At 35.6% G+C, this 15,198-nt stretch overlaps 1 protein-coding gene across 1 annotated transcript; it reads left to right on the top strand.

Annotated features, from left to right (window-relative positions):
• Positions 1 to 2,672: 2,672 nt before the first annotated feature.
• LOC114037512 (pancreatic triacylglycerol lipase-like) lies at positions 2,673 to 14,627 on the top strand (the record flags this gene model as incomplete). Its single annotated transcript, XM_027854421.1, has 9 exons — positions 2,673 to 2,807; positions 4,209 to 4,320; positions 5,621 to 5,740; positions 5,839 to 5,958; positions 6,695 to 6,813; positions 8,846 to 8,975; positions 11,258 to 11,366; positions 11,929 to 12,093; positions 14,564 to 14,627. Coding segments are annotated over 9 exons (1,074 nt in total), but the record flags the coding sequence as incomplete, so codon positions are not given.
• Between the last annotated feature and the right edge of the window lie 571 nt (positions 14,628 to 15,198).

Here is a 15,198-nt window from a genome sequence, read left to right as displayed (position 1 = left end):
GAAACCTAGAAATGATTGTTTCCCTCTGATCATAAAAATTATAAAAAGAGAATTAAAATATTTTACCTTTCAATGAAATATATTCAGTTTCCAGTAATCCAAGGACCTAAAAAAACAGTATTATGGCCACTTGGATTAATTCACTCACTCACTCAGAAAGTGTATGCTGATGGCCTACTGTGTGCTGAGATCATTGACTTCTCCAAGACCCCCAGACCAAATCAGTTGCAGGTTATACTCATTTCCAGAGGATTAACCTAATGGCTAATCCCTTCATCTCATTCATTTTCATTATTGATTAGACATTTATTAATTACTGAATATATGTAGGGCCATCATGATGGCCCCTGGCCATTTGCTATTATTTAATTAATTGAAGGGCAATACAAAATAATCATGTAGATGTCAACTGCCTTATTGCAATCTACTCATTTCATGCTTTTACACATGATGAAATACACGTTTTCTACAGTAATGAAAACCAGAGAGAGAAAAACTTAGATAACAATGAAGGAAAATCATTATAAAATCATTTTTCCTACAAGTGAGGATGCAAGCTACAAAGGAACATTTGTTGTCACCCTCAATAAACACAAAATTTCCTGTAACATATTAGGAGTTATACATGGAAAGAGCACTGATTTGGGAGTCTAATCCTGGCTAAATTTAGCATTTATTACCTGTGTGCCCTTTTCCAAGTCATCTTCCAGTTCTATGTCTCCTTTTCTTCACTGATATGATAGGGAGGATGGAGAATAAGCACTAAATGTGTGGTCAGAATTTTTGGGTTCAAATTCCAGCTCTGCTCTTTATTAAGAGTGTGCTCTTGGGGCATTTTTGTTTCTCTGGACTTTGGTTTCCTCATCAATAAAATCAAGGGACTAGAGTAGATGACCACATGGTCCTGATTCTATTGTAAGGTGTTTGAGTAGATGATCTCAGTTTATGGGAGCTGGGTGGTGCAATGGATAGTGGTTTGATGTTACAGTCAGAATGATCTGAGTGCAAATTCTACCTTAGACAGACACTAGCTGAGTGATCCTAGACAAGGCAACTAACTTCTCTTAGCCTTGGTTTCTTCCCCCATAAAATGGAGATGTGATATAGACAAAATGAAGTTAACATATATAAAGTGTTTTGTGAACTTTAATATGCTATATAAATGCTAGGTAGTATTATTCTTGTTTCCTTTCAGCCCTAATATTCATTGTGCACCACTCTAATGGTTATAATTCTCACTTTCCCCTACATTCTCAAGGAGCAGAGGCCCTTTGATTGAGGTAGCCAGGTTCCTAATGAGATAGATCTTAAGTGCCTGTGTTCTAGACTTCCAAAGTCAAGCACAGGAGGGTTGAAGGCTGTTGAAGGAACATCTAGTCTTCTCAGTGCTTCTTGTTCAGGTGTGCTCTTCTTTGTTGCTCAAGGGAACAGCCTCTGCTGGTGGGACATGGGTCTCAGGAGCCAAGAGAGCTTTTTTTTTCTCTTCTTCAACGACTCCCTCTTCAAGCATTCAGCAAACTTCAATTCAACAATTGTTTACATTGATTGCCTCTGTTTTCAGAAAGCCTAACTTTCTGTGAAGAAGCCAAGATAGGAGTGGAGGAGTCATCAATAGAGCCATAACTAAACAAATACTTCTGTGGCAAATTTATTTGAGTGGGTGAGGTCCATGGTGGCACAGAAAAACCATTACTCCTCACGCGAACACAAAAACAGTCCTAGCATTTTGCATGCCAGGTTTATGCCTAGAGGTGGGGGGAGAGGAAGCTGGTCTCCTGGACAGGAGACCATAGCTACAGAACTATAGCCAGAGGTGATTGTATCCCAAATTCTGCTTCACCTCTTACCTAGGATATCAGCTCCTTGCAGCAAAGCCCCATTTGCCCCATGCTAGTTATGGCTCTATGAGAATTTACCAATGCCTTGAAGGGCCAAAGGTTTGAATTACATCTGCAGGATATTTTTAATGTGAGATACCTTTCCAGTGATGTACCTGTAAAGATAATGATATGAGAGGAAGCCAGGTTGTGCGCTGGATAGAGTACTAGCCCTGGAGTCAGGAGGACCCGAGTTCAACTGTGGCCTCAGATAACACTCACTTGCTATATGACTCTGGGCAAGTCACTTAACTCCAATTGCCTCACCAAAAAAGAAAAAAAAAGATAATTATATGAGTTTGTCAAAAAATTCCTTTAGTTTCTCTGAAAACAAGATATTTTAAAAAAAACTCACAAACTTTTTTCACTTGCCAATGATACTCATCTCCAAAGGGCCTGCCAGGGAAAAACTCTGTACGCAGATCTATCCCTATTGTTGATAACAATAGCAATACGTTAAATATCATACCTCTTGTAGTTTTCCATGATACCAATTTCACCACCTACTGTAATGGAATCTCTAAGCAGAATTTTTGCTGAACTTCAGATACCAGTTTTCAGCAAGAGCAAATTAAGAGTTAGGAATGTTAAATGTAAAAGAGTGGTAATTCAACATTATAGTATCTGGAAATGTTTTTATTATTGTTGATTGATCTGTTTCTTCAAATCTTGAACAGATCATACAGAAAATGAAGTTCATTATTCTTGTTAGTGATAAGTAAAAAAAAATCTTTAAAAAATGGATGTTCTAACACTCCCTTGATGATTTAATTACTTCTGTTGTATTTGTTCTAGAATTTGTTTCAAGTGGAAGAGGTAAACTGCATCTGTGTGGACTGGCAAAAGGGTGCACGGGCTTTATATACCCAAGCCTCACAAAATGTTCGAGTGGTAGGGGCTGAAATAGCCTATTTTGTGGATTATCTCAAGGTAACTAGGTGTCTTCATGTTATTTCATACTCTCCATCCATTGTCTTCTGAATGCTGTGCTCATACAATAGCAAGAGGTCGTCATCAACCTTTCTATAAAGAGGTTTTACTTTGTTTTGATTGACCAGAAGAGAATACTAGTGTGTCTGCATTTTGGTTTTTGTCTACAAAGATGAAGGCAGCTCAGTAGGTATAGTGCTAGATCTTGAGTCAGGAAGACTGAGTTCAAATCTCGCCTCAGATACTTACTGACTATGTGACTCTAGGCAAGTCACTTAACTTCTCTCTGCCTCAGTTTCCCCATCTGTAATTCATGTAATTCCCCATCTGTAATCCCCATCTATAAAGTATGAGTAATAATAGCATCTACCTCCTTGGGTTGCTGTGCAGATAAAATGAGACAATATTTGTTAACTGCTTTGTGAACTTTAAAGCACTGTATGAATGCTGTTTTTAGCATTATTATGAACACAGACCTATTTTTACATTTTGACTAAATTGCCTGCTCAGCTCAGTTTTAAGAAAAAAAATCAAGTAACCTGTTTGATTTGACACATCCCACACCCAATCTCCTACAATGTATTTTCACCAATTGGTTGATTGAATTTTGCTAGTTTTTAAAACTATGATGCCTAGACAGTTATCAGGGGTCAAATTATTTGTGCATGTGTCATTATCAGCTTTTAGGAAATGTTGGGAAGCAGTGGGGCACAGTGGAAAGAATGCTTGATTTAAGGTCTGAGGACCTGGTTCAAATCCCAGCTCTAGTACTTATTTTTCTTGTATGAGCCTGAGATAGTCAACTTTCTGGATCTCTATTTCTTAATATGGAAATAGTTGGACTGGCTGACTTCTGAGGGCCTTTCTATCACTAAATCTGTAATCCTATGTCTGTATACCTTATCACCAAAAGACACAAGAAATATCTTAGACTCAAATTGTAGATGGCTGGGTAATTCTTCATTATCACTTCCTATTCTAAATCTTTGCTTTGGGAAGCTTATAATAATTCTTTTTTTTTTTTTTTTGACTAGGCAATGGGTTTAAGTGATTTGCCCAGCTAGTAAGTGTTAAGTGTTTGAGATCGGATTTGAACTCAGGTCCTCCTGAATTTACCCCAGCTTCTAATAATTCTGCATGGTGGGTTTAATATCAAAAACATAACCTTCTCAAGAACATAACCAAAGGATCATAAAGACATGTTGCTTAAGACAAGAGGTACAGAATAAAAGCCATAAATCATTAAAACTTTAGTATTGGCCCTCCTTGAAAACTTAGAAATATCATTTCCCTGTTGAAGGGAAGTGAGAAGTCACTCTCAATAAAGACTCTCAAGGAGTGTATCATGAACATGTCATTAATACCAACCTAGCCATTTCTGAAGGTTTTTTCTCTCATTAGACCGAGCTTGGATACTCTCTTTCCAATGTCCACATCATTGGTCACAGTCTGGGATCACATATTGCTGGAGAGGCTGGGAGAAGGTCAAATGGTCTCATTGGACGCATCACGGGTAGGATTAAAATGGTGAAACCTGCAACTTTGTGCTAACATTGCCATGATATAAACAAGACATGAGGATGAATATGATGGGAACTTGGTGATCTTTAAGTGTTATGTAAAATATTAAAATGCTCCTTAATTTTGCCTGCTATGAGCATCATATAGGTAACATGTATAAAAATTGGTGTATATTGTTTGAAAAGAGCTTGATTCTGACTACATTACCTGTCCTCTGATAATTATTTTACCTCACAAAGCTAATCTTATCCCTGATATGAGATGAAATTTTGGGGAAACATTGACTAAAAAGCTATTTTAGACTTTTATCTCTTCCCTTCTTTTGACATTATGGCTCTGTCAAACTTAACAGCAAAACTTAGGGATTATCTGGAGAATCTGCATTTTGTATTTGTATTTTCACCACCTGGTAGAGGTATTTAGAAGAAAAAAATTATCCTGTATTTTCAGAGGATTTAGTTAAAGGAAAGAAATTCTCCATAAAGTTTGAACTTCTCTTGGTAGGCTAAAAGTACCCCATACTTCTATTTCCCTCAAGTATAATACCACCGTGGTATGATGCAATGACTGACAGTTCTAAAACTGGTTATCACTGCCTTCTGTGAATTGAAAACTAGTAGTAAATTCTGTGATGCTCAGAAAATTCCTACTATAATGTAGATGGCAACAAAAGAGGCAGTGATATTCTAAAAATAATAAGAAATTCAAATTATCTTTTCCCACAATTATCCATGTACATATATATATGTAAGATCTTGGGGCAAGTCTCTTGACCTTCTTAGCTTTAGTTTCCTAATGTTCAGAACAGAGATAATAATTACTCAAATTACATAACTTAAAGGAGTGTTGTAAGGGAAAGGTACTATATACCCTCAAGCACTACTTAATTGTGAACTATTATATTATCATCATCATCATTATTACATAAATCACCAAATGAAAGTACATAAATCTACCCAAGTTTTCTGTAACAATTCTTAAAGGTATGGCCTAGACCTGTGATTTCATTGACAGAGAATTCTTGGATGTGGAAGCTCTTCTACAAATTCTGGTCAGCACCTTTTCTGCTATTTATAATCTTAGAGAATTGCCTAAAACATTGAGAGGTTAACTTATTTGCCCAGGATCACACATCCGGTGTGACAGATTGCATGTCAAAGAGGAGAACAGAGCCCACATCTTCATGCTTGGCAGTTAGCTTTCTATACACCATGTTATAGCTGCCACTTGATAATAGCTTAAGTTATATGGAATAAAAGAATAAAACCAAAATATACCAATATTTCTTCCAGGTTTGGATCCTGCTGAGCCTTGCTTTGAAGGGACCCCAGAAGAAGTTCGATTGGATCCCAGTGATGCCTTGTTTGTTGATGTCATTCACACAGATGCTGCTCCTATCTTCCCTAACCTAGGTAAGCCCTTCCACTCGATTCTTGCAACTATAACCAGCCATAATTAAGTTTTTGGAAATGCATGCAAACCCACTTAACACTTGTTTCAAATGTCTTAGGTTTTGGAACGAGTCAGCTTGTGGGACACCTTGATTTCTTCCCAAATGGAGGAGAGGAAATGCCTGGATGCCGGAAGAATACTCTTTCTCAGATTGTAGATAAAAATGGAATCGGGAAAGGTTAATCCATTCAGCATATAACAAAAGTTACTAGTAAAATTCATATTACCATCTCACCAAACTTACCAAGTTGTCTAACCAACACCTGGCCTTATTCTTCTATAAAACTATGGATTTTAAAGTCTGTTCCATAGTACTCTACTGTTGTATGAGACCTCCCTTCTAGTTACGACAGGAAATGGATTGGTAAAAGATTTTCATTGGGTCAGTCTAGCTTGTCTTTTAATAAACTACAGAACTCAAAATCCTTTATGCCTCAAAATAAATTTCCCCCACTATGTAGATTTGGCCCCATTTTTTTAACCACTAACTCCTTTTGAGAGGTAGAGTGGTCTAATGGTTAGAGAACTGATCTCAGAGTAAGGGAGACCTTGAGTGAATCTACTATTGAGTGAAAGTACTATTTGTATGATGCTGGGCAAGTCACTGACTCTCTTGGTAGCCCAGCTTTCTCTCTAAGTGGAAGAGAATGTGCCAATCACCATTGGTAGAGAAACTGTTTTCCCAGGAGCTCCGCATATTGATGAAATGATAAGCATGGTCTGACAGTACATAGTGATAGCTGAATATCATAAAATATACATTATTCTTTTTTTTTAAGTGTGATATGTCCTTAAAGGTTGACCATGATCTATGAAGTGTATAACTTATTTAAATGTCATGAATTTTCAATTATAATTTTGGATCAAAAAAATAATACAGTGCCCCTTCTGTATGATCCCATCTACTTTCACAGGAATTGTAGATTTTGCAGCATGTAATCACCTACGAAGTTACAAGTATTATACAGATAGCATCCTCAACCCAGACGGCTTTTCTGGATACCCCTGTGCTTCCTACAAAGATTTTGAGGCAGTAAGTTATTGCTTACCATGAGAATCAGCATTGCATACAGCATAGAGAATTTGGGTTCCAAGTCCATAAAAGTTGGGTTCTCTTCCTACCTCTGGCACACATTAGCTTGACCTTGGGCAGGTAGCTTAACTTCCCAGTGCTCTGGAAAGGTACTGATCTGCTTTGATAGAGGGAATTTCCTTAGCATGAGCTTTCTTATAAATGAAATTACATGTCAAGAATAAGAAAAAAAGGCATTTCTCTACAAAGAATAACAGACCTGCAAGGAACAAGGACCATTAGAGGCTATTTAATACAAACTATACTTGAAAGCAATCCTTATTACAACATGCCTGATAAGTGACCATCCGGGGACTATTAAAGTTCTCCATCTTGGGGGATCATCACCAGCCCATTGCACTATTGGAACCTCTAATTTTTAGTAATTTTTTTTAACTGAAGCTCATTTCATCTTCTACCTATAATTCTTGGTTCTGTCCACTGGGGCCCAATGAATATTTCTGATCCCTTTCTCACAACAGTTCTGGAGATAGCTATCAAGGGGCTCCTGTTTCTCTTCTTCTCCACAATAAATACCTTCAGTTCCTTCAATCCTTGAGAATAAGTAGATGGAGTATACCCAAGTCTCCTATCCCCCCAAATCTCTGTAGAATTCATCGGAACATGATGATACAGTGGAAAGAGCACCGAACTAGAAATTAGATCACCTGAGTTCTGGTTCTATTCTGACACTATGTGATCTACAGTATTGTCTGAGGGGCTCCAATTTATTTACCTGGAAAACGAGGAAAGTGGGCCAGTTTTCTCTAAGATCCTTCTAGCCCTGGCACTTATTGATCTCTAATATTGTTTTCCACACACACTATATGTTGAATGAATGTTGCTACATGATGATTCTACCTTAAGTCACATAAACCCAATTTTAATCACACAATGATATTAGCATTTTTAGGGGAAATATGAAATTTTTGCTTTGGTTTAAAGTACCCTAATGATTGCCTCATCCTTCCTTCCCTTATGGGCACTGGTAAAGTATTTATTTCATTTATGGTCATTTTACTAACTTTCTTTGGGAGCCATTTTTGAAAAGGAGAAAGCATACAGAAATCTGAGCTAATGTCCATTTGCTTCCAAAATGAAAAATGCAATTAAAATCAGAAAATTTTCCAAAAATATGGATTATCTAAACATCCTGATAACAGATTGGATTTTTCAGTTTTGTCTAGAGTTGTAGCATAGTATACACAGAGTTTGGGATTCCTTATCAAGGAAAAAAAAGGTTTTTATCAAGTATCTAGTGAGCATTTTTGTGTTGTGATCTTGGATTCCAAGTATTGATAAGGTTTGCTCAATTGCTTTTAAAAACTAGCCTTTCTTTAGTTCATACAAATGTTCGTTCTAAAAATGATCAGTGCTGAATGTCATTTAACAAGGAAAAACATCTCAAGTTTTAGTTGGTAGTTTTGTCACAATAGACACTGCACTGCACTTGGGGTTAGAAACACCTGAGTTCCAATTCCACCTCAGAAATCTACTAGTATGTGACTCAAGGCAACTAATTAAATCTCTCAGCCTCAGCTTCATCATCTGTGAAATGGGAATAATAATCACACCTACCTTACAGGTTGTGTTGTAAGGACCAAAGGAAATAACATATGCAAAGTGCTAGGCAATCTCTAAGCGCTATATAAATGCCATCTATGATCATTGGGTAGGGGAAGGGAAGGTCATAATTTCGTATTCTGTCATTAGGTTATGCTAACACTCATTAGTACATGTTTGTTGAAAACTGCCTTCATCATTCAATTTAAGCTACCAGTTCAGTGAACATGTATTATATTATACAGACTTAGTCTGTAGGATAGGATAGGTGTTCCAAATATTTTTAGATATAAGACTATTGTTTTTTCAACTGTTATGAAGTACCAGAATTATATTTGCTTTTTAGATAATTGAATGGATGGGGTGAGTGTAGGGAAGTAAAACTGGAAAGATAACATGCTCTCATTAACCATTTATGTATTTTCATCAGAATAAATGCTTTCCTTGTCCATCTGGAGGGTGTCCACAGATGGGCCACTATGCTGACAGATTTGCTGGTAAAACAAACTCAGTGGGACAAGTCTTTTATCTCAACACTGGGGATGCCAGTAATTTTGCTCGTAAGTTTCCATTTGACTTTCCTCATTTTCAAAGCTCTGTGAAAATGTTATTGCCTGTGGAAAGACTTCCTCCAGTATGTACAGGAAAAGGAAGGGAATGACCATTTTTAGGAGATGACTACTGGATACTGATGACCAATTTAGAGGAGGTAGATTTTCCCTGGACTGAGGAATCTGGATGACAGCACAGCATGAGTCCACTGTTAAATGTATTGGATGGAGAAATGAAACTCTTCTTTTAGATGCTTCTTGAAACAGATTGCCAAATATCCAGAGGTTTCACAAAATAAATTTCCTAGTTTCTGTAGTTCAGATATTGGCACTTCACTTAAACATACACCCATGTTTTCTGTTGTGAATATTAAGAAAGAACATTTTGGATTTCAGGGGTGGGGAACCTGGGGCCTCAAGGCCACATGTGGCCCTCTAGGTCCTCAAGTGTGTCCCTTTGACTGAATCCAAACTTCACAGATTCACAGGTTTATTCTGTGAAGTTTGGATTCCATCAAAGAGATACACTTGAGGACTTCGGGGGCCATGGGTTCCCTACACCTTTGGTCAGTTTTTTTTATGCTGCTTACCCAATAGCTCCTGAAAGATGAACTCTATGCAGTGTAATAACAGCTTATTCATAGATGAGAGTATATAAAGGATCTGAGAATAGCTACATATAGTGGAATATGCCATCATTTCTGTGTGATCTGGCCAGGAAATGAAAGAAGGGAGGAGAGGATATAGAACCAATAGGCTGAAGATGTGGAAGAAACTTTTACTTCACAATTTTGTCCCCACACTGACCTAGTAGGATTGTCATGTTGTGTAGATGAGCCATGTTGAGATAGTGTGGCAGAGTATGTAGAGTGAGGAACTTGGAATCAGGAAGATCTAGTTTCAAATCCCACTTTTGGTCCTTCCTAGGTGGGTGACTGCATAAATCCATTAAACTCTCTGACTCTCACTTTCCTCATCTGGAAAATGAGAGTGTTAAGAAGATGGCCTCTAAAGTCCCTTCCAGCTCTGAATTTATGATATTAAAATAATATTATACAGTTGGAAAGAGCATTGGGTTTAGAGTTCCAATATGAAGCAAGGTTAAATTCCAGGCTCTGCTAGCTGCTTATATTAACATGTGATGTTGGTCAAATACCTTATACTTTCAAAGCCTTGGCTTTCTCATCTCTAATATGAGGATCAGTATACTCTTCACAAAGTTTGTTTTGTGGGAAAAACATTTCATAAACTGTCAAGCATCATGATAGTGAGCTGCAAGTTGGTGAAGTAACCATTGACAATATAATATTTTAAATATAAAATTTACAAATTTGGAAAAATTACAGATTGAGTCAGAGGACAGATTAATTTAATGAAAAATATGAATTATAGGCTATTTAAAAAGAAATGCTATTTTAAGGAAGCAGAAATCCCAAGTCAAGTCATAAATATGTAGCAACAAAATGTAAGGAACAGGAGAATGGAAAAAAATATTGGACGAAGAGTCAACAGACCTCAGGTCTTGAGCTGGTTTTGTCACTAATTAACTCTGTGACTTTGGGCAAGACCAGAGTAGATTGAGTGCTGAAGCTGAAATCAGAAGACTTAAGTTCAACCCTGGACAAGTCATCTAATTTCACTAAGTCTCAGTTTCTCCTTCTGTCAAATAGGGATAAGAATAGCACTTCCCTCACAAGGTTATTTTGAGTTTCAAATGAGATAATATATGTAAAGCAATTTGCAAACTTTAAAGGGCTATAAAAATATTAGCTATTATCATTATTCTCCAAGCTCTGGTTTTCTTAGAATAGCTCACATTTCCATAAGATTCTAAAGTGATCATCTACAAAAATGAAGGGGTTAGATTAGAATTTCACTTAGGTTTCTTCCACCTTTTATTTTGGAGAGATGCATAAAAATTGGGTAAGTTAATATTAAAAATTATTACGCTAGGCCCCCATTATATCACAGTCAAAAAGTTCTTTAACAGAAAAAGTATTGCCAAACAGAAGTTGCAAACATTATGAAGTAGTCAATGCCTAATCACTTAGAAAAGTCTTTTGACTTTAATTTGAATTCATTTTATTAGTAAGAAGTGAAAATTCACAAATTAAGAAATTAGTTAAAAATTTGTATCCAATAAGAATCATGCATTCCCTAAAGAAATTACCATATATTACACGTTGCTGTTATCTAAATTAATTTTATTAAAATTTCCATTTCTTTGTCTCTCTATATATATTTATATATTTAATATATTTGTTTCTTCATATTTCTATATTCCTCTATAGGTTGGAGGTATAAGGTAGCTGTCACGTTGTCTGGAACCAAGGTTACTGGAACAGTAGTAGTTTCTTTGTTTGGAAGTAATGGAAACAGCAGGCAGTATGATATTTACAAGTGAGTTCAATATTATCAAATATCTTACATGTTGGAATTATTTCTTTATATAAATATGTTTTACCCAAATTATTGTTTATGTTTTCATTACTATGAAAATAGACTTAGTATTAGTATGTATATTTTATGAAGTTAATCACAAGACTTCATTTTGAATTTTGCACTCTGAAATTGACTTCACAATTTGCTTTCTAACTTTGGTGCATTGCTACTTACTGGGCAAATCATTTATTTTTATTTCATAAAATGATTTTTTTCTTCTTGTCACCAGGTGTTTAATTTATAAGCAGTAAATAATTATGCTGCTAACACAACTGATGGAGGAAAGAGATTTAATGAGGTCATCATTTATTAAATTGCAGGAAAAAGTTGTGACTAAAACATGTTAAAATACTATGAGGCATTTGGGGCATAAATTACAACTCTGCATATTTCTTTGCCTTTGCATACTACATTGGAAACACAATTTAATTAGCAAAATATGTATCATGTATAGATTTCATAAGTAAATATATATGTACAGATTCCTGTACTTGAATTTGTTATCTACTTCTATTCCAAGGGGGACCCTACAACCAGGTTCTACATATACTAATGAGATTGATTTAGATTTCAATGTTGGAACAGTTCAAAGAGTTACATTTCTTTGGGACAACAATGTGATCAATCTAACGCAGCCCACAGTAGGAGCATCAACTATCACTGTAGAAACTTCAGATGGACAAACGTAAGTCTTTTTCTTGTGAACCAAGAGAGCTAGGAAGTATAAAGAGGCATATTTGTAATATGCTGACCAGAAAATCTACTTTGAGATAGATTTGTTTCAGTAATCTTTTCATATTACCTTTAACTTAAAGGTAAAATATTTCATAAGATGAAATTTGGAAATTTCTTCTTTAGGAAAATTGAAGTTTTAAAGATGTGTTAGTTGGTATTGTGTCATCCAATAAAAGTCTATGGAAAGGTCAGAGTTTGACCCTCAGATTCTACCTTCATGAAATTCCAATTATTTAAGTAGGTCTCTATCTTACATACTTCAAAGGAGTATAGAATCACAGAATTTAGAGAGAGGAGGAACCTTAAAAATCACCTAAACCAAGTCTCATTGTACAGATGCAAAAACTGAGGCTCAGAGAGATGAACGAAGTTATGATGTCATACAAGTAGTAAACATTTAATTGGTTCTAGGAAAACATAAAGTTAAGGGAAATGGCATCATAGATGGCAGTTAGTTCCATAGAACAATGTGGTAAATACCATTAAGAGCACTTTTGACTTAATAATATAGTACAGTTGTACAATGTTATCTTAGAGTTTGGTTGTAATTCATTAATGTTGTTATTGAAAAATGACCATAATTAATTAATGTTGTGCAGTAAGTGTCTGGTTACTAATAAGGAAAATCATTTAAGGATCATGTACCAATTTCTTCCTCCATCCTTTCTGGGCCAAGATAATTCTATTCCATGTGTTCTTAGAAATGTCTAGCATAGTTTAAGTACTGCTATTGAGCTAAAACATGAGAAAAGCTAAATATAGAAAAACAACAGAAGTAGGAAAGGATTATTTTATTCTGGGCTGGTTTCTTGTGCTGCTTCATATATTTATTTAACATTTAGCAAATATTTACTGAGTGCCTATTAAATGCTGGACAAGGTGCTAGAAGGGAATACAAGGATGAATAAAAGCTTCTTATAGATTTATCTATTCTTTGTATCCCTAGTATTTGCCGAAAGTCTTTGCATATAGTACATAGTAGGTGTTTAATAAATGCTGACTGATTTAATTGTTAAATTGAATTGATCATGCTAACTGTCCTCACAGAGCAGGAACTTCAGGAAATATGCAGCATTGTGCTCAAATTCAGTTTCCCAAAAGTTCCACAGAATCCTGGTATTCAACACCCAAAGTGCATAAGGGTTGTAGGATAGTATTGTGAGGCTAGCAATATTTTCCTCTCTAGAAAATTACGTACAAAATTATGTATCAAATAGACTTATTACCTGAGGTATTTTTAATGAAAAAAATAGGCTTATTTCCACTTTTTCTTTAAAATATTCTTGATATTCCTTTATTCTGGAGGCATTCCATACTCCTAGATTTCCTTGACCAGCATCTGACACTGTGCCTGGCATGTAGTAGGTGCTAAATACATGCTTGATTTTTTGATTGACTGATTATGGGTTCTGTCAGTATCTTTAAAGTCTATCAGTGTTGTGGCCAAATTAGTTTCTCAAATGCCATATTAAATAGTTGGCAATACTTTAAAATACATAGACAATATCTATTCCCACTCCTCTGGGCCTTGCACTTCTTGAAGTTATTTGGAAGGTCCTCAGCTAGACATACTTGATGCAAAACTTAAAAGTTAGCTCTTGTGAAACATCCAGTACCCTCTCCCCTTCTCACAACAGTGGCCTCAATTCTGGAAACCTTCATCTCTGTCCATTTTAGTTTTTTCCCAGATAGAGTACAAGGCAAGTTTGCAACCTTAGTAAACCCAGTCATCCATATTTATACCTTAAGATACTATAAAAAAGCATTTCTTGAGTACCTACTATGATCAAGGCTCTTAATTAATGCTTTAAAGGATGCAAAATGTTTGCTACATACGTGAGCTTAAAGGAGTTACTGAATCTCAGGGCTTTATGGTGCTCATAGGGGGCAACTAGGTGACAGAGTGACACATAGTTGTGTGACCCTAGGCAAGTCACTTAGCTTATGTTTAAGATTCCTCATCTGTACAATAACGATAATAACAGTCACCTACCTCCCAAGGTTGTTATGAAGATCAAGTGAAATTGTTGTTAAGTACTTAGCACAGTGCCTGGAACACAGTAAGTACTATATAAATATTAGTTAGTTGTAGTAATAATAGTTTGTAGTAGTAGTAGTAATAGTAAAATGAGAGGGGTAGAATAGATTCAATCCAATCAACAAGCATTTATTAAATACCTACGATGTATAAGGCACCATCCCAGGCATAGTTCTTCACCTCAATGTGGCTTATATCCTACTGTTTCATTCAGCTTTAATTCCTGTGATAAAGGGGTTTATATTCTAATAAAGAAATATAACTTACTCAAACCACTAGAGTAAAAATATAAAGGCTTACGCATATAAAATGCTGTGAGATAGCTCAAAACATGTGCTTATTAATAAGATAATTATAGTTAATAGTCCATTTTTTTCTGCAGGTATAATTTCTGTACCAAAGAAACTGTAAGAGAAGATGTTCTGCTAACTCTCAATGCTTGCTAAAAGCATGTTAAAGTGAAATTATTTTCTGTAGTAATAAATGGCAAATGTTAAACTGTACATTGTATTCATTCATCATTAATATCTACCTTATTTTCATTGTAACTTTTAGTGGGGAAACTTATTTTAAATTAGGGGTTTGTTCTAGAACTATACCTGAACATTTATTGAATTTCCCAAATTATCTCCTGGCATTTTGCTAAGATGATGATTCTGGAAATCACCATTTATCATCATGGATTGGTGATCATTATTCATTTAAGTAAAGCTACTATCTTTTTTTTTTACTGCCTTGTCCAGATTTAATGAAAACAGTTGTAATATCTATACTTTCTAGGTTTACATTCTTAGCATAAAGGGAAAGTGAGCATTTTTTCTGTTGTTTTTGCTGATTTCACCACTTTGTCACCATTCCACCTGACTACTTGGAGAAGATAACATTTAAAGAGATGGAAACATGATTGATATGAAAATACCTAATGTGTTGAGGAATATGATAGACAAGAATGGAAGAGATTTAGTAGAAGATGAAAAAAAGGGCCAAGAAAAGTTTAATTTGAGTTCAGTGGAAAGA

Source organism: Vombatus ursinus, unplaced genomic scaffold (genome assembly GCF_900497805.2).
Source record: "Vombatus ursinus unplaced genomic scaffold, bare-nosed wombat genome assembly UNPS02010410.1, whole genome shotgun sequence".
NCBI lineage: Eukaryota > Metazoa > Chordata > Mammalia > Diprotodontia > Vombatidae > Vombatus > Vombatus ursinus.
This window is presented reverse-complemented; position numbering and strand designations above follow the sequence as displayed.